The 23,336-nt window shown below is 41.9% G+C and overlaps 1 protein-coding gene and 1 long non-coding RNA gene across 2 annotated transcripts in view; one reads left to right on the top strand and one right to left on the bottom strand.

The window, feature by feature from the left end:
• Nucleotides 1-7,596: 7,596 nt before the first annotated feature.
• The window catches only part of KDM7A (lysine demethylase 7A), a 76,529-nt gene continuing 60,789 nt past the window's right edge, over nucleotides 7,597-23,336 (bottom strand). The window contains exons 12-20 of the mRNA XM_072964346.1: nucleotides 22,574-22,783; nucleotides 20,909-21,033; nucleotides 20,552-20,706; nucleotides 19,211-19,308; nucleotides 18,553-18,701; nucleotides 18,200-18,408; nucleotides 16,807-16,892; nucleotides 14,799-15,072; nucleotides 7,597-14,154 (exon numbers count right to left, since the gene is read on the bottom strand). Coding sequence (XP_072820447.1) covers nucleotides 14,060-14,154; nucleotides 14,799-15,072; nucleotides 16,807-16,892; nucleotides 18,200-18,408; nucleotides 18,553-18,701; nucleotides 19,211-19,308; nucleotides 20,552-20,706; nucleotides 20,909-21,033; nucleotides 22,574-22,783 — 1,401 coding nt within the window. The 3' untranslated portion in view covers nucleotides 7,597-14,059. The remainder of the gene's footprint in view (nucleotides 14,155-14,798; nucleotides 15,073-16,806; nucleotides 16,893-18,199; nucleotides 18,409-18,552; nucleotides 18,702-19,210; nucleotides 19,309-20,551; nucleotides 20,707-20,908; nucleotides 21,034-22,573; nucleotides 22,784-23,336) is intronic.
• On the top strand, nucleotides 15,067-21,286 carry LOC140697303 (uncharacterized). Its single transcript, XR_012074206.1, has 2 exons — nucleotides 15,067-15,433; nucleotides 20,970-21,286. It is a non-coding gene; the product is annotated as an uncharacterized lncRNA (long non-coding RNA).

Genomic DNA, 23,336 nt, shown 5'->3' with positions numbered 1-23,336 from the left:
GAAGACGTGAAAGCACCACACACACGATTTGGTGGTTACAAATAAATTTTGGTGTGTAGGCACATTTGCAGACACAGAATCTGTGCATAACAGGATCAACTGTGAGTTTGCCTTCCTCTGGGCCATCACACTCCCGCACCAGCATCCATCCCTCACTGGCTAAGGCCTGCAGGGGAGTGGGGGCGGGGTGGAAGTGGAGCCCCAGGCCCTTCTGACTCTCTGCATCTGCACATGGACAAAGCTTGCAGATGGACACACAGATAGAGTCAAGGAACCAAGGCATCTGGGTGGAGCAGACAGTGTCCACGGTGCGCTCTACAGTTTGGATCATGAGAACATCACTGACAAGCAGAGAGATTCCCCACGGAGGAAGAGGAAATCTGCACCGCTGACCAGGCTTAACACCAGGCCCAGGACAGCAAGTGACCCCTGACCAGGCGGCATTACTGTCCCCATGACTAGCACGTTGTTTGTTTCCTTGGCTATGACCCCTGTTCTGACAGAAGCAGCCCTGTCTTATTCCCATTGAACAAGGGCCTCAGGGCCCAGCCAGTACCCAATATTCATTAAATATTAGAGGAAGGGATAAAGATAGCAAACATCCCCCATAATCACACCACCCAGGTGGAACTGCATTCATCCCTGGGGATTTGCTCTGGATACCTGTGGGGCGAGAAGCCCTGCCCCCGCACTTCCTCTGGCCCAGGTAAAGGGGCCATCTCAAGGATGATAAGCAGGCCAATGACCCTGTAAACAGCCCCATTTCTAATGCACTGGCCACCACTACTGTGGTCAGGGGACTCTCAGCAGACAATATGGTAGGAAGAAAAATGTTTCTTCTTTTTTTAAACAGGGATTACAAACTTTACTCTCTGAGGGTTATTGTTTATGTGTAACTGGATCCAGTACTGTTGTGGGTTGAGTCGTGTCCCCCCTAAATGTACATGTTGAAATCCTAACTCCCCCATACATCAGAATATAATCATATTTTGGAGATAGGGTCTTTAAGTAAATTGAAATGAGTTCATTAGGCTAGACCTAAATCCAGTATGTCTGGTGAGTTTATAAGAAGAGGAGATTTGGACAGACACATACAGAGGGAAGATGATGCGACGAGACGTGGGGACAAGACAGCCATCTACAAGTCAAAGAGAGCGGCCTGGAAGAGATCCTTCCTTCCTGGCCCTCAGAAGGAACCAATCCGCCAATACCTTAATCTCGGACTACGAGCCTCAAGAACTCAGAAAATACAGCTCTTTTGTGTGAGCCAGTCTGCAGTACCTGGTTACAGCAGCCCTAGCAAATTCATACAAGTAGTTTAGGCCCCAAACCAATGAGAATAGGCACTCCTTCACCCCCTATTGGCAAGAAAATCTCTGAGGCAGCCAATCTTTGGAGTGTTGCAGTCCTCCCCAGCCTCCCAAGTTCACCTTCATGCCCTCCGCCCCCTCCCTCGACATTATGATTCTTGACTGAATAAAACAGACCTTGGGGAAATCCCTGCTGGTGGTTATTGCAGACTGCTGAAGGCTGTATCCTGGGGTGAAATCAGTCTTTTTTTTTTTTTTAGAAAGAGTTGGTTTTCTTAAGAGGTGGTATGGAAATTTCCAAGAGTAGAGGATGTATGTTGGAGAGTTTCTGTTTATCCCTACAGGTCTCCTCCACCCTGCTCTGTGCTCCTGGATACTGACCTCTACAGACATGGTCAGGGGGCTTCCTGACTGTCCAGCTTCCGGCAGGTCCTACCCATGAGGGAGGCCCTGGCAGGAGGTGGGAGAGAGTCTAGGGTACTTGCCTACACCCCCAGCTCTCCTCCTGAGTGGTCAGCTGTATTCTTGTGCCAGAGGCCACAGCTCCCATGGGAGGCCCTCTCCACCGGGTTCTTCCTCTGTGTTCCAGTAACTCCCCCCGCTCCACCCTTCAGGACTAGTGATGGCTCCTGCCTTCTGAAGTAGCCCCTGTAGACCTCACTGTCTGTCCATGCTTTCCCTCGTCCCTGCATGCTCATTTGTAAACGGTCCTCTTATTAAACTTTCCAGTGACACAGTTTGAGGGTACTATCAGCAACTTCCAGGGAACCCCAACAGAGAACTAATTAAAGAGATCTCCCTTTTAGGAAAAGTGGAAAAACAGGGTCTTAAAATAGATACAAGGCCAGGGAGTGGGGTGTCCCAGAAAATGGTTCATTTTCCCTCAGGCTGTAAGGGATAACCATATTTAATGGACAAATGAGAAGTTTTCTCCCAGTTCCTTTCAACTACCCACACCCTTTGGTGTGTGTTAGTGTGCTTGTCTCCAGGGGGGGTCCTGTGGGAAGCCAAGGGAAGGACTGTAAAGGACAGAGCGGTCCCTCCCATCTCACTTCCCCGTCTGCTGAGCAGCACCGACTGGTGGGACTATTTACAGAGCAGAGCGGTGTCCTGGAGATCCAGGTAGAGAGCGGATGTAAAGCGTGCGGTGACCCACGGGAGAAACAGGAAGCAGCAGCCGAGGGGCAAACCAAGTAGCAGACGTGAGGCAGACGTTTTTACTTCAGCTCAGACACAGCCCAGGGGAGAAGATGGAATCTGCAGTGACAAATATTAAAAGTAGCACAACCTTAGTCAGTGATTGGCACGGTGCGCAGATGTGGAAGGTCCAAAAGTCATGTTTGGTTCCTGTCCTCAAGGTTATTCTGATATAATAAGAGATTAACAGACTTGGGGAACAAAAGAATAACAACCATTACTACTACCACCATTTACTCAGCACCTCTGTGCCAGGGACAGTGCCCAGTGGTTCACATGGATTATCTCATCTACTGTTCATAATAAGCAAATGAAGTAGAAGCTACTACTAAACCCATTTCAGAGCTGAAAAAATTGAGACTCAGTTGAGAGGGATTAAGTAACTTGTCCAAGGTCACCCAGACATTAGGTGGCTTAGTTCTTGTGGCCTCCAAAGCCCAGGTTTTAGACCACTCAAGAATAAAGAAATTATACAATAAGGTGATTATAGGTTCACCCTTCCTCCCCTCTGCTGGCTGGAAGATCTAAGCAGCCACCTTGGATCGTGAAGTGGGAGCCATACACTAAAAACGGCAGGATAGAACGGAGCTGAGCCCCTGACAACTTTGTGAAGTAGACCCCTGTCCCAAATGCCTCTCTCCAGCCTTCTATCTTGTGTAAGCCATTTGTGGTTTGGGTTTTCTCTCCCTTACAGCTGAATGTACCTCTGACTGGTATACCACGTTAAGGATTTTGGTCTTGACCCTAAGAGCTCCAGTGAGAGCTGAGGAGGAGGTTGGTGGTGGCAATCGTGAGCAGGTGGACTAAAGGCCCATTAGGATGAATTGACAGGCCGTGGTGAACCATTGTTTGGGTGGGGGCAGGGACAATTCGCGAAAAGCACCCAGGAATCTGAGTTGGGTAATGGAAGATTATTGAGGCTGTTCACCAAAGAGCACATTTGGGACAGAATGTGGGGCTTTGGGTTTGGGATACGGAAGTGTAAGGTGTCTCCACCAGGTGGAGTTGATGTGGAGTTGAGGAACCAAGCCTGAAACTCGTGTTCTGCTCACCCTGCTCGCGGCCAGGCTCTGCTCCCTGACCTGGAATCTTACAGGCCAGAGACTCTACCTGCTCAGCATACTTACATCCTTATCCACGACCGGCCAGCTAAGGGTTGTCTTCCATGGTGAGCCCGGCTGAAGCCCTGGGCAACTCCCTCCCTAAGCATCACCCTGCCAGGAATTAAGGCAGAGCAAGCAGTGCCCAAGGAGGATCCTGCCTCAAATCTCTGAAAATACTGCTCTGGGGACTCCAGTAACTCCTTCAGGAAGCACCCTTTCCTTTCCTTTCAGGAGGAAAAAAAAAAAAAAACCATTTCATATCCTAATTAGTCTATTTTGTAGTTCTGTAACCGAGCAGGATTATGGGGCCTTTGCAGGACAGACCCACCCATGTCCTTCGCCTGCCTCTTGTTTGTAGAAAAACTTTAGCCTCCTAGGCTTTCCCTCAGTTCCAAAGAATACATTTAATCAGAGAAGTGAGAAAATGCAAACGCAAAGGAAAACAGTCAAGCAAGACAAAATAATAACTGTTAAGCCATTAATCAAACTGAAGTACCTTTAGTTCCTCCCCAAGGGCTATCGATAATATTCTGAGCCATATCCTTTGAGCTATTTGCAGAAACTGAAACCCCCACCAGGTGGAAGAAGTTAACTGAACGCTGCCCACAAGCAGGGAGATCCCAGGCTGATTCCAACCAGAAGGAGGATGAAGTTGACTCTTAATTACCTCACCACCAACCAATCAGAAGAATGTCCACGAGCTGATCATGCACCCCACAGCTCTCTCCCTCACCCTGTCTTTAAAAAACCTTACCCTGAAAGTCATCAAGGAGTTCAGGTCTTTTAAGCACCAGCTACCTGGACTCTGCTCAGCGCCCTGCAAGAGACACTGCACGTTCCTCCACCACAACTTGGTGTCAGCAGATTGGCTTTACTGAGCATGGGCAAGCAGACCCAAGTTTGATTCTGTAACAGTTATCCACATTAACAATGACTATATTCTGTATTTTCAAAGCAAATCACATCTATGTATGTATAGTAAAGTCAGCAAAGCATTAGAGTAAAATTTTAAGGTTTAGGTTCTAAGGGAGGGAGGGAAGCATGCTAATGAGGACTATCCATGTTTGTTCATGTGTTTACTCACTGTACTTTTAGTGAGATTTGTGCCAAATTCTGGAAGGTGCGGATGACAGGGGAATGCAGGCTAGTAGTTCAGACAGATAAGGGACAAGCACACAGCAGAGTGAGAGGTGTAGCAACGGGAAGCACAGATGAGCAGAGAGCAGGGAAGAAGAGAGGGTTTCATAGCAAGAACCCCGGGTGGCCTGCTCTGTGTCCCATTCAGGGTCCCTGACCCACCCCAGCCCTGCGAGGCTGCCAGCTCAGCACTGCGGGAGCAGAAGGGCCTGGTTTTGATGGGTGTGAATAGGAAGGACCATGTAATTAGTGTCCTGGGGCAGCTAACCCATACCCCCTGGTAGAACACATCCATCTTTGTAAATTACAAAATCGGCATGTTATTTGAGTTAGGGGGAAAAAAAGAAAAAAAAAATCATAAAACCAGAGTGCGTGCAAGTTCCCAGCCTCAGTGATCTCCTGTCCCTACTCCCCTTCTCCAGAGGCTGCTGCTAACTTGGTCTGCATTAATCCAGAAACAAATATATCAAGTTCCCTCGGTAGGGCAGCTTGTAGAGTAAATGCTTAGAAGAAGGTCAAATACTATTTCTCTACTGCTGTTGAGAATCTTTTGTCCCAGGTTATATTTGCCTTTAAAGAGAACTTAAGAAATATACACGTATTACTTTCTACTTTTAGGGCCTTCATTTTTTTTTTTTCCCCACGACTCTAGCATAGAAGGAATGTGAATTTACAGAATTCCGAACTGGCACTTCAAAACGTTTAAAGGGTACTGCTGGGATGGAGGGTGGGAAGCGCCCAGGCAAGGAAGAGGGAGGGTGAAGGCGCGGAGGGGCGCAGGTTGGGGGAGGAGCGCCCCCCCCCCCTCCGCAGCCAGAGCGGGCGCAGCAGAGGCGGGTCTTCTGGGCCACCTCCCTCACCTGGAGGACCCACTCCCCGAGCTGAGGGCCAGGAAGGGCTGGCGGGAGGGGCGCGTGCGTGGGGCGGGCAGTGGCAGAAGCAGCCTGGCGGCTGCGGGGACCCTCAAGGCCAGTGGACAGTGCACAGGCGCCTCCCCGACTCAGACCCCAGGGTCTGCCGCTGTGGGAAGTCGTGCTCGGTTCACGTACTGTGACACTATCACTGTCCCTTGTGTACAGCCTGTTCTTCATCAGAAGGTGGGGTCCTAGAAGATAACAGCGTTCTGTCATGTGCGCCCAGCCTCTGGGAAAGTAGACTTCACACTTCAGTTGCGTGACAGAAAGCTTCTGTAAGAAAATGTATTTTTGATCCAAAATGGGTGCCTACAAAGAAATTTTTAGAACAAAACTATCCCTAGAGAGCATCTATTCCTTTTTAATAGTGGAAAGTATATAACAATTAAATAACATGGCCGTTAGAGTTGGACTTTGATTACAATCCCAGGTCGGCTCGTCAGCAGTGTGAACGGGGACACGTTATTTACCCTCTCTGGCCCAGGTTCCACTTGTAGGATGGGGAGTATAGACCCTTGCTTATTGGGTTATTCTGAGGAAGAAATGAAAATATGCTTTGTACACAGGAAGTACTCAAATGGAATGAAGATAATGAGGGCTTCTACTCAAAACCCTGGAGGGAGGGCATAGCTCAGTGGTAGAGCTCATGCTTAGCATGTACAAGGTCCGGGTTTCAATCCCCAGTACCTTCATCAATAAAACAGATAAATAAGTGAACCTAATTAACTCTCTCTGCAAAAAATATTTCAAAAAAAAAAAAGGGTATAGCTCAGTGGTAGAGCACAAGCTCAGCATGCAGAAGGTCCTGGGTTCAATCCCCAGTACCTCTATTAAAATAAAAATAAATTAAAAAATGTAATTACCCCCCCCTCCAAAAACAAAGCCTAAAAAACAAACCCACCTGCCATGTAGGACTTATTTCCTGTTCCTCCCCACTCCACCACCAAGGGGCGGGTAACACCCCAGTGCCCACAGTGGTATATCGCAGTCTCACTGCTTGATGCAAACACAGAAATCAGATTCAGTCTCAGGAGAGTAGGTCCTCACAGTCAATTTTCAAACAGATGAGCTTGATGGAAGGGTAAGCAGCCCACAGGCTTACAGAGGAGGTGGATTTTTACAAAACAGCAGATTTGTTGAGCTCTAGGTTTCAATCCGTTGGATGAAAGCAGGCAGTAAGTAGAAAGAGGAAGTGTGAACGTGCCTTGGGTGACACTCCTGGAGCGGCTGCGGAGGTGCGCAGAGCTCTCTGCCCTCTGGATGACCTACCCTCTTGCAGATGTTGGGCAGGGGAAGAGCAGAGGCCTCTGGCCCGTCTGTTGCCTTAGTTTCATGAACCTGCACTTGGGTTCCTCCTCCACAGTGACTCTGCCCACTTCCTGTCCCCTTCCCAGGCCCCTCTTCTACCCAGAAACACTCCTTCCTGAGTCTTCTCTCACTCGCCCACGCAAGGCCTCACCACACTCAGACACCAAGAGCACGGTGTCCAGGACGGAACTCGTCCTCCTCAGGGAACTTGCACTTCCACGCCCACCTTAACTAGGCAACCGGACAGGTGCCGTTCACTGCCCTGCACCTGGTACAGGAGGCACCCGTGTCCAGGGCCACAGCACGGCCTCTTCTTGCCCATCATCCCTTTGTGTTCCTCCCTCTCTTTAAGCAACTGCTTCCCCAGCAATACGTCCAATAAAGCGCTAAGACCCGTTACTTTTCACATGGAAATCTTCAGAATAGTGAGAAGCACAGGTTTGACACAGTCTTTCACATTCTCAAATAATTCTCCCCAGCCTCAAAAAGCAGAAAAAGGGAGCAGAAAGTCAGAATGGGATATAGAATTCAGATTTTTTTCTTTCAAAGACACATTTTATACAACTTTCAACATTTATACTTTCAAACAAAATGAGCAAAAAATACACCGAGTGCTAAAAAAAAAAATCAAAACAGAAGTAATACAACTTTAATTTCAATATTTTAAAATACAGAACTTGGAAAGTAGGAATACCAAATACAACTTTAAACAAGTCACTTGTCCTCCCCTATAATAACCAATGTAAGCTACTTAAAAACTTACAAATTTAAAACAGAAACAAAATAAATACTGTACACTTTCCCTGCCTGCAGGCAAAAGATGGGAAATACTGTTATGAATCGGAAAAAAAAATGCTCTTAAAGCTTCAGCATCCCATTTCCCAGCCACACCCCACTCCGTTGTCACAGTGTGCTTCTGTATTCAAAGGACACACATGTGCACACACGGCGACTGCCTATACACACAGACAAGACACTACTCCGCAGACACCCTGAACAGGAAAGGCTAACAGTCACCTGGGACCACGGGCATGAAAATCAGCTCAGGAAAAGTCAGTCAGGCTAGCAAAACGTTACTACAAAACTAGTAAATACCATAGCCAACAACTGTCCCTTTTCAAATTTCACAGATTTAAAACCCCTAAAACCAGTACTATCCATCCCTGACACCACCCTCTACCCTCCCTCCCCCACAGGAAAAAAAAAAAACCCAAACAAACCTGCTGAAGCACTGGCAAAGTTAGACATTTCACAGTAAATGTGAAAATTCATATTATATAATCTCTTAAAATGAACCTTTTCACCCTCTTTCCACAGCATGAAACTGTTATGGCTTAATTTATATTAAAAGTAGAAAAGTCTTCTCGGAAGGAAATGCAGTCTGCCAAGATGCACACGCATTTCCTGATCAGTGCTATTTCATACCTAACAACTGCGTGACTTGCTTTGCAGTCAGAAGCTGTTTTTGGAAAAACTGAGGTTATAGCTTTTGATTCAGTCTAACCATAAATGTAAGGCCCTTAGTTTGGTTTAGGTTTATTTTGTAAGAGAAAACAACCTTGGGGTTCACTTAGCAAGTTACACCTCAGGTCCCTGACTATAATGTAGAAGTTATATGTAGGCTTTGTAAAAATAAACGATGAATCCTCTGAATCTTAGAGGGAAGAAATGATTCTAGGCAAGGAATCAACTCTTCATTATATATTACATTTAATGCTGGTAACTGTTACCAACCAAAATCCACCAAAGAAATATGAGTATTCCTGCAAAATATTATATATTCCAGCACTTATGATCATTGTTTTGGTGAAAAATCTTGGGGGAAGATTGTTGACATTATGAAAAGGAAATGGCCAAAATAAAACTGGGTGGAGGAAAGGTTTATCTTTATGATTGAGTTCCATTAAGGACTGCTTTGTGAAATAAAGAAAAGTGAGTTCAGACTGTCACAGGTCTTGCATAGGTAAACTACTTGGAGGTCATGGGCTACGTGGTAGCCAGGGTTTAGTAGCGAAATAGTGCAGAGCAGATAAATGTGTTGGAAGAATCACTGAATACAGTTTCAAAAAGGCTTTAACAAAAAAATTTAATGTTGCACTTGTTAAGACAAAGCTTTAGGACACTAGAAAGGACACGAAGGGTGAGAAGGAAACTAGGGGTAGAATGCAGGTAAAAGTATTATTTTCCCCTCCTCATTTAAGAGGGAAAAATGACTATAACAGAATAAAACCACAGTCAGTCACAATAAGCTAATTGCTTTGGAAATAGGCATTTACTTCTTAATGTCCTGAACTGAAAAAATCTTATGTAAGGGATATCAAGTATTTGACTTACAGCATGACGTTCACTGAAAAACAAATCAAAAATTTTAAGGGACGGGTTTTTAGTAAGGCTACAGTATTAAAATTACATTATGTTCAACAGCAATGCAGTGAGTGTACTACCTCTTCCCTTTTCTTTCCACCTGGCTTCTAGCAAGCATGTCAACACCAGCCACCACAGGATGAATGGAGGCTGCACAGTGTCACAGAGCGGGGACTGTTTACCAGAGGTCAAGGAGCCACCGTGACCCCCGGCAAGTCACTGCCCTCGCTGGATTTCATTGGTCTCTTTTCCTAAGCTAAAGACCTGATGCTCAACCTTCTCAAAACTGCTTTCGATGAAGGTCTAGGGCATCAGAAAATGACTGGTGATCTTGAGCTTCCCTTTTTTGGAGGGAGAAATTGGGCTAATATCTAATGAGAAAAATGAAGTTTTGGGGAAAATTTCAAATTTACATTAAACCCTCGTCTCTTCATATGAAATCATAAAATGCTTATATACTGCAACAGTTACTTCTGGCAGTAGTTTACTGGGCCATGTAAGCATTCATCAGCTCTTTGGAGAGTAGTATTATCACTGCAGAGAGCATCTCTTGAAAACAGCAGGAAGTCTCTTTCCTAAAGTTGAAGCCATCCAGTCGAGTCTCCCTTCCTCCACCACTACAGTGCTTTCTCTCTCCACCCAACGAGCTGCTGCTGACCAACTCAGAGCTGTCTTTGCTGAGCCCCAGCCTTTAACCACCTCATTTTTCTGCCCTAGTACCGTGGGTAGTTGCTAAATCATTTTAATTCCATGATCTATTTTACCTTATTCTAGTGCCTGAAGAGTACGCAGAATCTGTAGAGTGGTACTCTTTGAGAAAAACCTATCTTTTAATTACTTTATATCATCTTAATGATTACTTGAGGATACATTCTCATTCTTACTCAAACTATCTCATTCCTTTTTCTTTCACTTCACACACTGATTCTGAGTTTAATTCAGCACCTTGTTAGAGATTGTTCAGATTTTTTATGTAGCATGCTCTGGGCATATATTTTGATACATGAAGCAAAATTTAGGAGTTGTAGCAATTTTCATTTAAAAATGCATATAAATATGCATTCATTGTCAGTTGTAACTTAAATAATGACAAGTTCCCTGCAAGTATGAATCTATTTCTAATAGATTAAGAAATGCTCTTCTATGTTTTTCTTAACTGCATTTTGATCCAAATTTACACATGAGAAAACTAAGGAAGAGTAAGTGACTTACTCAGGGTCACACAGCTGAAACATAAAGGGCAGAACTGGGATAAACACCCAAGTCGCCTGCTGCCTTTCATGCTATACCATGCCCCTATCTATGATTTCCGACATTAAATTATTAACTTTTGAAATCTTTTTAAAATTTTGAAAATTAAAAAAAAAATTCAACTTCCACTTCAACAGTTATATAGTATATCTCCACTGCAACTGATAAAAGTTCTGCTTTGTTTTGTTTTTTTATGAATGGGCCCTCTTTTGCTTAAGTCTGCTTAGAAATGAAAATAATACTGCTTATTTCCTAGAGAAGATACCTTCAAGAGCAGAGACCACAGCTTCAACTTTACATCCCCACAAAGTACTAAGTAGTGCTGGGCACATAGTAAATGTTTGATAAACACCTGTTGATCTCATATGAATAAATACAGTAGAGTTCATTAAAAAGGCAATAATTAGGATTATTAAAAAATAGAGCAGTATTCAATGCTAAGTATTTAAGTAGTGATAAAGATGGGCTTATCTTCTGAGTTTATAAGATGGTTTTGGTCAGAATTTTCAATTTTGTATGCTGTAAAAATTAACTGATGCTTATGAAGCTCAAAGTATTTCTAAGATACTGAGCTATTATAAACAGCTTTTTACAGTTTGTATCATCAATCAATACTAAAAAGCATAATATTATATGACATTATGAATTTCAGTACAGTGGATCTCAGGTTAACAGAAGTCTCTTATCTGAATCAATACAGGAAAATCATTACTTACTACTACAATGAAAACTGCGTATGTTAAATCATAATTGTTTTACATATTTGTATTTGCTTATAACTAGCTAACTGCCACCACTGCCGCCTTCCTACCTCAGCTGCAGTGTCTGTATGGTCGTATTGTTTATAAAGGAGACTGAGGGAAAGGTGAAGGGTTGTCTATTACAGTTGAGTCCAGATACTGGCTGCAGTTACCTCAAAGCTCAGCCATTTCCATGAGATAAAGGGATGCGTCACAACCAGTGATTTTACCAGAGGTTTGACTGGGAAAGTCACTGAATCAGTGGCTGAATTTTTACCAATTCACAGAAAATTACGCATATTTTGTTTTAGTGGTTATATTACCTTACTGAAAGTCTTTTGAACTTAGCCAGTTAATGGTCTAACATTTGCCAAAAATGAATCCACAGTACCTTCACTTAAAAATTCCACATACTGGCTATTTACCAGCCTAAGTATATAGGGTGGATACTGGCCACAATTTTAATTCATAAAAGTAAATTATTTTATTTTCACTTTTATAGCTAAAGAAAAAAAAAGTCAGGTAATTAAAAATATTTAGAGCTGTGAAAAATGTAAAGACAACAAAAGGACCCAGATCATAATAGAGCTGGAAAAAGAAATTATTAATTCTTACTTCTTAAAGCAAAGCAAAAACACGTGTACTGTAACACTAAAATGGTGACTACAGAAAACCAAAATATCACAGTAGTATATTGTGTGGGGAAGGTGGGAGAATTGGGCAAACACACATCTTTGATATCTGGAGATCTGGTGACCAATCAAATGACTAACCGTACCTATCTCTTACCTAGTTTCGGCATGGTGTAGCTAGAATTTAAGTAGGTCTATTAAAGATATTTAGTACTTCCATAAAAATTCTTCTTCCTGACACCCAGAAAAGATCCAGACAGTGGTCCAGTCACCTGGACCAAAAAAGGCTAATTCACCAGACATTTCATATATATTCAATGAAATATTAAAATGGAGACAGTAAGAAATATTTCTTTGAAAATAATGCATTTGAATGCAACCATGAAAGATAATGGTATATAGACTTTTTTTTTCCTTAACTCTTCAAGTGATATATAATACAGAAGGGAAAGTCCTGCTACTTTGCTGAGTGAAAAAAAGACAAATCCATAATATGGTCATACTTCTTCTCCATAAAAATAAATTTTATCCACTTTGCCTGTATTTTCTTTGTAGGAACCTGTAAAATGCTCTACTGTCAGAATTGAGAGTATCTCCAATCCAAGAAATCACTTGTTTATATGCCTTGGGGTTGGAGGGGCAGGGAATACAAGCTATTATGAGCAACTGAAAACTGGCATTTAGTAAAAATTGTGCACAAAGGAAATAAATGATTCCTTAAAGCCCAACCAGATACTTAACCTCACTACGCACTGGTTAAGTTAGGACAGATGGAAGAAACTGCAAAAAGCACCCATTTTACTCCAAATCTGTATCTTAAATAATTCTTTAGAAGGTTAAGAAATAAAAAAACTACACACACACACACACACACACACACTCACACACACAAATCATCTACTCCAACATGCTTGCTTCTGTACAACTTAATATAGCATAGTCCTATTATATTACGGCTTATTATGCAGATTTGAATATACTAAGTCAAACCATATTTCATATTTTCCAACAAATTAGGTATACAGAATAAAAGCGTCATAAAATATAACCTCTGTGGCAGGTGCTGGTCCTGCCCTCCAACATCAGCAGTATGAAGAAGGCCCTCTGTAGTTACAAATGTATTTGAAAAGCTACAAATATGACAATTTAACCAAACTTATACTACTTTTTCCACAAGTAGGAAAAAGATATTAAAGCTGTACTCTTTGGGACCCAGATATTATCAGCAAAAAAATGAAAATGCAAGAAGCCTATTTTTCTATTTAGAAGAAAATCGCAATGTCAAATGATAAGAGAAAATGTGGGATCTTTTATGTAGTTCTTACCCATTGGCTATGAAGGTGTTTCCCTGCAAAGAGAAGAGTCTTGTTTTGTCGACACAAAATGATGGGGAGTGCAGAGGGAAGGTGGGATATAGGTAATCGACCTGGATAACAGTATGCACCTTGGATGTTAGCAAAAGCGAAGCTAATAGCTTATAAAAAACACATGAAATATATAAAATAAAACGATTTTCATATACATCTTAATTTAAAATAATTAATGCATCAAATCCCTGTTTAAGACTTTAACCTGAATATCTAAGAGTCCAGACCAGTTACTGTTACTGTGGCTTTTCCCCACATGTAACACACGCACTATCAAAAATAATTTAAAAACCTTCACATTCTTAAATCTAAATTAGTGAGATATTTCTCCAGAAATCTTCCAAATAAATAGCTTTAAAAAAGAAAATTTAAAAGCTGTTAACTTTAAAAAAAATCTGTTAAATAAATTATTGATAATTCTTTACCCTACCACTGAAAATAAATCAAGACACTACCAACAACAAAATGAAATTCAAGCCCTGACAAGAGACCCTTTCCAGTTCAAGGTCTCTTTTTAAGGTTCTACCCTCTTTCTTCCTCTCCCCACCAGGTCCAAAATGGTTATTGCTGAGTGGGTGTGGCACAGTGAAAATGCAGCATCTGGTTCATTTTGTTCTCCGGGCAGTGTTCTCTACTGTACATGCAAACTGCTTCAGCAGGGGCGCGGTGGAAGCACCAGGCTCCCGCGCCCCGAGACTGGTCTCCAAAGGGAAGGGCGGCCACAACCGCGGCTCCGTCACACAAAGAAACGTGCGTGGCCATTTCTGTTCAACTTAAGGATCTTCCCAAGGCGTTGTTTGGCTGTTGCCATTCCTTTTTTTGGACGTTTACCTACAAAACACAGAACACCAACAACAGTGTAAATGACAATGAAACACACTTGACAGCACCTGGAAGACGTAAAAGAAAGCTGAACGGGAGGCCGAGGCTTTCAGGCGTTCCGAGTAGGCACAGTCACGCTGCTGGAATTGCGCTGTTTAAAGCTCTTCCATCTCATTTGCGTGGAGGCAGCCAACCTCCTTACAAGACTTAAAGGCCCCCCACAGTCTAACCCCGGCCTAGCTCTTCAGCACGAGCTCTTACCCTATCTGGCCTCAAACTGGTTTCACCAACAAAACTGACTGCCAGTTCAGATATAACCCAGTGCTGTTTCTCACCTCTGTCCTGTGGGTCACACTGTCTCCTTTGCCGTCAGTGCTGTCTCCCAGTCCCTTCTACCAGCTCAGCTTGACTAACCTATTAGCACCCTTTCCAGCATCCACCCTTCCTCCAGAAAGCCCCTCCTGTCCTCAGGGTTGACTTAGGTGTCCTTCTTCTCTGTCCCCATAGTAACCTGTGCACAGTGCTGTCACTGTGTGTCCATAATGCAGCAGCTGTGAGCAACATGGGTGCGGAGATGATGTCTAGCTAAACTGCCACACTCACCAACATATACAGTGAGAAACATACTCAACCAGCACACGTGCAGAAGTTACCTTTTGTTGCCTGGTTGCTGATCGGTGGTGGATTTGATGCAGGTCTCTTGGTCGGGTGAAGGGGCACTGAAAAGGAAGTTTCACCAACAGGCCTTTCTGGGCTCACACTGCCATTACTTATCTGGCACACCCCCGACATCAAGCTTGAACTCTGCACACACTTTCCATTCTGCGGGCCTGAGCCACTGCTGTCCACAGAATTCTTACTTTGTACCTTCTGACTGATTTCCGATGAAACTTCCTTTTTGGTGCATTTCTGACCTCTAACTAGATCCTAAAAAAAGAAGGAAGGGAATAGGGTTGAATTTTAGGGTTCCTTTAAGGTAAGTAAGGTATTTTAAGCTCTCTATGCATTAACAAGTCAAGAGAGAGAAGAAACAGATGACTGAGCATGTAGCAGCCACAGAAGACCAGCCCTTCCTGATGGTCATCTCATTCCAAACCTAACAACTCTGAAGGACTCAAGTCTTGAAGATGCCGCATAACTTAGGTCGAGAAGAAAACATCATAGATGGATAGAGGGAATGACCCACTTCAGCCATCCGGAACTCAGCCTGTGCGGGGCGGTGAGGAACTCGTGGACTGTGGTGGGAGACATTTGCTCAGCACATCACAGTTCCCTTATCTCTCATGGGGTAATGTACTATTTTTCTCATAACCTAACTTCTGTAAAGTTCATCTCCACTGTATTTAAGTTGTTTGCTAAAAACCCCCAGATCCTGATCTCCAAGTCTGGTTTTTCTCTGAAAATTCTTCCTTCAGTCTCAAGACAATTGAGCAAACCGTCAGGAAACAAACAAACAATGCTAGTGATTGTGGGTCTTGAAATCAAAACAGAGACAGTCATGACCAGAATTAAAAAGAGAAAAGAAGGGATAAACTTGAAAGGAGCATACTGCAGCTGTGATGTTTCATAAAACTGGTTTTAAGTGTGTGTTTGGGTGTGTGTGTACTAAAGAGAATATCTGAATTATAAAAAAACAGCAGATTTCATAATTGCTGACTTTTAATACTAAATCCAATAATGCTAATGAGTCATAAATTTTATGATCAGTGAGGCACTATGGAATCATATAATGAATTAGTGAATTCTTCAGTCAAGGGATTCCTACCTGGCCTTTGATTTGGGAGCAAATCCTTCCACTAGAAGAACATGTATTCATAAAACTTTACCTTAAAAAAATTACTTGGCTCTTTTTCTTATTGTAAAATTAATTGACGTAAGTATTTAAATAAGCCAAGTGAAGAAAATAAAAACCACCCATAACTCTGCTACTCAAGAGTATGTTTGAGGTTGGGGAGGCTTCGAGACTCCACTCTGCCACATGAGAATTTAGGTTCTTTCTTTGGCTGTCATTTTGCAAGGTTTGCAGCAAAACGTCATACTGCCTTCCCTATGTGGTGAAACTGGTAAAAGTTTCGGTTTTGTGAAAAGGTATTTTGGGTTCATTTTGTATGGTAGAAGCATTCATACACTGGGCTCCCAAGACATCAAGTGTTTTGTCTTAGAGCAGGGCTCTTAATCTGGAGTCAGTGAATGGTCTGGGGTAAGGGTGGGCACAAACCATGAGAAAACGCCAGCAAAAGTCATATTTATGATGAACATTTTTCTGGAAAGAGACTCCGTAACTGTCATCAAATTCTCAAAGAAATTTAGTATCTAAAAATGTTCAACAAACAATGTCAGAGATTAAAAGGGATCTTCATGGTACTATTTTTCCCCTTTCACGTTTCAGTCTAGCTAGACATAACCTAAAGGTGTTAGCAGCCAGGAGTTTTTAACTGCTTACTTAAATAAATTGTTCTTTTCCAGATCACGTTCTATCCATAAACCTCATATAAGTCATTATATCAGAATCCCTAAAAACAGACAGCTGTTCAAATGTGCATTTAATTGTAATTTTTTAGCTTTCCAGATCTGGTGGTTGACTAGTGGTTGGAGTTTTTAAAAAGAAAGAAAAAAGAGTTAATGACACTCTTATTTTAATGTTTCAAACCTTGAATATACCTGAAGATTAAATCTGGAAGTTGTATCAAGTTGTTTACTCCAGAAAGAACTCCTCAAGTCTTGATCTTCAGTCTTGACATGATAGCCTAAAGAGAAGTTTTAATAAAATTATCTCCGCATAAGGAACAAAGGTAGCCAAATGCTTAAAATTCAAAGCAAATTTATGTTTACATTTTATTAAAAAATGAATATGTAACTGTTTAAATATTTATTCATATTACTTTCACCATCCTTTTCCCTCTCAAAAACAAAACAGTCACCAGCTCACAGTCGAACATGTTAATTCTTTCAATTCTCCCAAAGACTCTCCTTATACAACAGGTTTTTGCACCAGATGCTGGAAGACCTAGAGTCAAATTCTATGGCCATCTGCTGTAGATGTAAAAATCAAGTGCAACACACTTTCCCTAAAAATGGTATATTTTCCCACACAGAATGAAGGCATATATTTGCCTGAATTTTGCAGTATTTCCATAGAAAGCTTTCTTCTCATGGGACCAAAGAGATTAAAGGGAGACAGAACAGTAGAGTGGAAAGACAAACTCAGATTTGAATTTAAGTTCTTCTATTACCAATGCATCTTCAGGCAAGCTACTTAACCTCTTTAAACCTCACTTTCTTGTTCTACAATAAGCAAAGATTTTGAGATCAGATGGTCTGGTCCTGGGTTCAAATTCCAACACCACTGAATAGCTATGTAAGTATCAGCAAGTTAAAATAATTCCACTAAGTCTTTCTTCCTTTACTTGTTAAAGTTATATTATATATACCAAAACGTTTCAAGAATTAAGGGAAATGAATGTCAAGCCCCTGGTACTTAGCTGACACAGCCAGGTGGGAATGAACACAGCTTCCACAACAGGCTTCAGTTTTAATGGATTACCATCTTCTCCCCAGTCCCGCTGACTTTTAGGGAAACAAAAATTTCCCCTAAAGGCAGTGAGAAGAAAACACTATGTGGCATCACTGATTTTGCCAGAGTCTTCTCTCTCTCCTAAGACTTCCTTTCAAGAGAGAGAGAGAGAGAACATCCTCAGGCAGAAATAGTTCAAAACTTGGCTTCCTTCCCATAAGAGTAAGAATATATTGTTCAAGCCTTAGCACACTCTGATCAACTTCTAAAAGGGAAATAATACTGCCCTGCAAAAGCAATGGTAGAACTGTGCCAGTGCATACAACTCTCAATCTGTTCATTTGCACTTTAAGTTCTTATATTTGCATCTTATTTGTCAACATTACGTATTTTGTTTGCAAATACGCAAATCCCATTTCCAACTAAAGATGTGCAATAAACAGTTCTTATTAATAATCTCTAACCTCAACTACGATTACAGAGCTATTAACTTGGGGGTTTTATATTATTTTTCGGAGACTGATAATTTACGTTTCTTACCACATTCCACTGGCTTGTCATAGCGATACAACTGCCTGACCTCATGGTTACTACTGTGGCAGCTGCTGGGATCCTGGAGAGAGTATCTTTCACCATCGCAGTCTGTGCTTTGTATCTGCCTTTGTAAACATGTGGAATAGTGCAACCCTGCCATAGACAGCATGCCCTGAATAGCTTCTTCCTCTGTGCTCGTCGAGGTAGGACATTCCCTAAAGGGCAGATCAGCAAAAAAGACAAGAGCCTTTTTATTCTAGTGAAAGTTTTGGTAAAATTTAAAACCAAAACCAAAACCCAAACATTTTCCTACCATTTACACCACAACGTAATAAGACCCCTACCACCAGTGTGCCTACCTTTTAATTGGAATTTCACTTCTAGATGGCTTCTGGCTCTTTTGAAGGAAGTTCCTCATCACATTAGAGTCCTCCTTAAAGTTTGATGTTATTTCTTGTTTCTTTTCGTCACCTGAACTTTCAGATTCTTCAGTGGTAAAATTATTTTTCTGAGGTAATTAAATGGAAGTAAATCTATATAAGAAATCTGCACAAGTCTGTAAAAACTAATCAAAAACACTTTATCCATCTAGGGAAAGTGAGAATCTTAATTATCATGGAACTATTTCTGTTTTTCATATGACAAAGTGAAAAACTCTAGTAACTACAGTAACATAATTCCTTAGTAAAAAACACACAGTACACGTTTTCTTTAAGGCAAAATGAAATATAACCAACGAGAAACACGAGAAACATGAGACCAGTATCTCCCTCCACCCTTTCCAAAATCAGACAAAAGCTATGTTTATCAGATGTAAACAGTCACATGATGGGGTGTGTGTGTATAATTACCACCGCAGAGAAGGCCCTGTGCCACGAAGGGCAGAGAGACAGGCTTTGGGAAAGCTGTCACTCACTTTCCTTGTAGCGGGTGTTCACCTTTCACCACATCATCATCATCAAATAATCAAACTGTACATCATCAAATAATGTGTAAGTCACAGAGTTTCAGGCATACCAGTGCAGTGCAATCAGGTCCAGAGTCTTCTGAATCAGAAATATCAGAATATTCTGATGATCGATTCCTGAGTTCTGATTTCACACTTGTTAAAAACCCTGAGAAGGAAATGATGAGAGGGAAAAAAAAATCATCAGAACTTTATGCATCCGAAGCCTGTCCAACATCGTGAGGCATCTCAATCACACATGCTCTATCCTTTCTGCCTGCTTTCATCATCTTCATTCCTTTCTTCCCACAAGGAATTTCTCCCTAACTGATCAAGATACAGACTGAAGTGTATTCTTAAAACATCTGTGGTATTTACTGAATATGGTTATATATTCCTTATTTGGGTGGGTTGACTATTTTACATTTCCTTCCAGAAAAAAACCTCTAACACTAAAATTAGCTATAAGATGCTTTGTTCTTTCCCTAGTGAATTATTTGTCAACAGAAAGTAAAACAAAATAAACTCTCCTAAACCTAAGACACATTCAAGTGGACTGTGAATTCAACAAGCTTGTAAACCAGGCTTCAGCACGCCTCTCTCTTCCCCGCAGCCTGATCAGTCCCATTGATTTGCTGCCTCTCCTCTGGCATGTGAACAAATGCAGAATCACCAACCACAGCAATACTAAACTTATCGGGAATTTGCAGGAATTGAAGTAGTCAACATGCATTAAGCAAATGTTGCAGATAATGAACATTATTTATCAAGTACTAAAATATTTAACTACTTTTAAGACAGAAAGGTATATGGAGACCCTGCAAAATGTTGAGAAAATTAAGACTTCATTCAAAGAAGAAAAATCTCAAGGAAGAGGGGGTGTTACTATTCGTCACACTGATGAGAACCAGTTAATAACCAAGTAGAAGCCTTCTTGTCAGGCAATTAGGCAGTCAAATACTACAGTACTTGGATTACTAACAGCTTCAGACCTACCAGTTATATATGTCTCCTAATTCTGAAAACCATATGCATGTCAGCTAAAATTATCTCTGAAACTGCATTAAACTTGCAAATGCTTTATTATTTGGAGTAGAGGTCCATAAAATGCATGAGCTTTCATGTGACTCTTGTAAAAACTGTCACTGGACGAGGGTGTCACTGACTGGTGACATCCCTGTCATTAGTGACACCTGCCCTGGATGCCACACGTCACCTGGCAGTCACATTCAGCATTTCCCTGATGAAGATACTGCTCAAAAATACTTCAGACTTCTCAAAAGACTATTAGTGACACACAAATTTTAATCCTACTACAAGTTTAAGAACTTTAACATGAGCAAGCTACTTTACGTATTATTAGTACACTAGTCATGAACAGACATTTAAAATGACCATTAAAACAAACATACTGTTCAGTGGTTTTTGAGACTCTTCACTCTCCACACCTTCTATTCCTGAACTCTCTTCTATCTTCACTTTTGCCTTTTTTGTTCTTCTTTTATCCTCTTCATTTTCACTGTCTACTGTATAAAGACTTTGATCTGCAAAGGGCTGTCTCTCATCTCTGTGTATAGAGGGAAAAGTAATCAAGTCAGAAAACAGCAACTATATAGCCAAACAGTATTAAGCCCCCTTAATTTACAGAGAGAACTGAGACCCTTTCCCCACATTTCAGGCAGGTGTGCAATGGTCTGGACTAGGGGTTAAATGAACAGAGGGAATCCACTGAAACAAATGGGTGCGATACTCTCATCTACTTCACCTACTTAATTATCCTTCCATTTGTCAGCAGTAATCGTAAATCGTTATCTTTCGCTCTCCATTCAGGTACTGTGGAAGATGGCTGGAGATGTTTGTTGAATTTTCCATTCAGTTTAGAGCTCAAGATGTCCTTGAAGAATAAAAACAGAACTTACTTAACCTCTGCCCTCAAAATACACCTGCCTGACGAGTAAAGGACACAGTGTGCCACCAGCTCCCCCCGCAGCCCTGCACCCTGAAGAGCACCGGGCGGCACCCGGCGAGGGCATCCGCCGCGGCGTGGCACTAAAACTGAACGGCTCCTAAAACCAAAGCACAAATATGGCTCATCTTCCTGTACAGCCAGTAACAATAAAACACATTCTATAAAGCCAAATACAATGTTTGTATAAAGTGACTTCAAAGACATTTATTTCACTCTTGCAGAAAGCTGAAAAACTGCAAAGCTGGAGAAGGACTGCCTTCATGGATTTTAATTCTCTTTCCCTCATTTCCTCTGGCTGAAGTCCTAGTCACTGGGTCCTTTCCAGTCACCCTACCCTTGACCCAATCTCTAATCTCTGCACCAGGCACTGTCAGCAACTTACAGGTCACCACCCTGCTATTACCAGGAACAAAGGCCACTGTGTGACATAAAGGCCCAACAGTTGCTGGTTTTTAATACAAAAAGAATCTTTCCTTTTAGTGGTAGTATTTTTCTTTAACAATAAACAGAGCCTTTCATAATTAGGTAAATCTTCTCCCAGATGGCTATGAGTTTAAGGAGGTTTAGAACAAGAGCTTGTTAAAACAGTAAAAAAATAATTACACAAAATTTCAAACATTTAAGGAAGTTTTAATTTCTATGTAACTTCTCTAATTATGTTAATTCAGAGAAACCAGTACCTTATTCATTTTAAATTATCTTCTACTTAGATGTGAAACTTCGGATGATACTGATCTCCCCACATGCTCATCAGCATGCTTCACAAAGGCCCCACAACCAGCTCATCACCGCCCCACCCTTCTCCCCTCTGCCCATCAGGCCAGCGTTTCTCACAACTTCAGTGGGTTTATTCTAATAGCCTCCCAGTCTAACAGCCACCCAAGCGGATGCTGCTGGGTCCGAGAAAGGCTTTCTGCACTTGCTCCTCCCTCCGCCCGCAGCGCTTGTCCTCCCATCTGTGGATCCATCTGACTAGTTAAGTGTAGTCCAAACGCCCCCACCTGAGAGGCTCTCCGACCGCCTCAGCTAAAGCAGCAGCCACCCCAGCCCCTTTCTTCTCTTGCTCTATTGTTCTGGCTTCCTTCATAACATTTGTTATCAAACCATATTACAGCAATATATGTCTCTGACTTCCAGCCCTCCAACTTGAGCTAGGATGGAAGCTACACAAGGGCGGGGACTCAAGTTTTGCTCACTCTGGTATCTTCTCCAGAGCCTAGAAGGGCACATGGCACTTGGTAAACACTCAATAAACATGTCAGCAAATAGACACGACCTGTCCGCTTCTACATTGATGCCCAGCAGGCTGAAGCACGTCCCCGGCAGAGCAGAAGCACTGCTGACCCCACAACGCTAAGCAGATATGAGATGACAAGAATGGCCAGACGGTTCTCTTTTTATCATCCTTCTAAAGATCTTTCAGAAACGACCAAGTCTATTGTGTAACCATGAGATGTAAGCTTGCCTCTTCCCACGGACACATCTCCAGTCTCCGGAGGACCTCCCTCGTGTGGAGTTCCAGGATGTCTAGGTTGGAAGGAGTTCGGACATGATGATCCCGAAGTTTCCTCATCCTTCGCCGGGAGTGGTATGGGGAAGTCGCTTCATTTGAGGATCGTGAAACTGGACATACAGTAGGAATTCCCTGAGATTTAACTGGTTTGCCGTTTTCCTCCTTTAAGAATTAAATTCAGAGTATTTTTATGACCAGGCCACATACATACGTGACTAACTAATCAGTCATAAAAATATTTTAGAAAACAGAAAACATTCAGTTTAATTGTATAAGCAAAAAAGACCAAATCTTAAAACTTGAAGAGCTTTGCCGAGACCTTTTCCCCTCCACTCCCCCACGTAATACACTGTGAACATATTTCCTTGATTTTCTTATTTTAAAGGCTGTGTAGTATTGCACTATACAGATACAGCATAATTTATTGATCTAATACTCAGTGGTAGTTATTTAGGCTGCCTTCAGTTCTTACCTATGATGAACCTTCTTTCATATACAGATTTGCATAAATCAATAAGTACTTTTTAAACCAAAGTCACACATCTGTGTAGTTTTAAAAGTTAAAATTCTATAAGCATATTATGAAAAGTGCAGTCTACTCTTCCCCATCTGATTCTCTTTCCTCAGAGATAACAACTTGCAAGTTTTTAGAAATTGTAGTAACATATACATAATTTTGTACCACATAATATGTGGTAACAATTATGTAATTTAC

The sequence above is a fragment of the Vicugna pacos genome, chromosome 7 (genome assembly GCF_048564905.1).
Source record: "Vicugna pacos chromosome 7, VicPac4, whole genome shotgun sequence".
Classification (NCBI taxonomy): domain Eukaryota; kingdom Metazoa; phylum Chordata; class Mammalia; order Artiodactyla; family Camelidae; genus Vicugna; species Vicugna pacos.
This window is presented reverse-complemented; position numbering and strand designations above follow the sequence as displayed.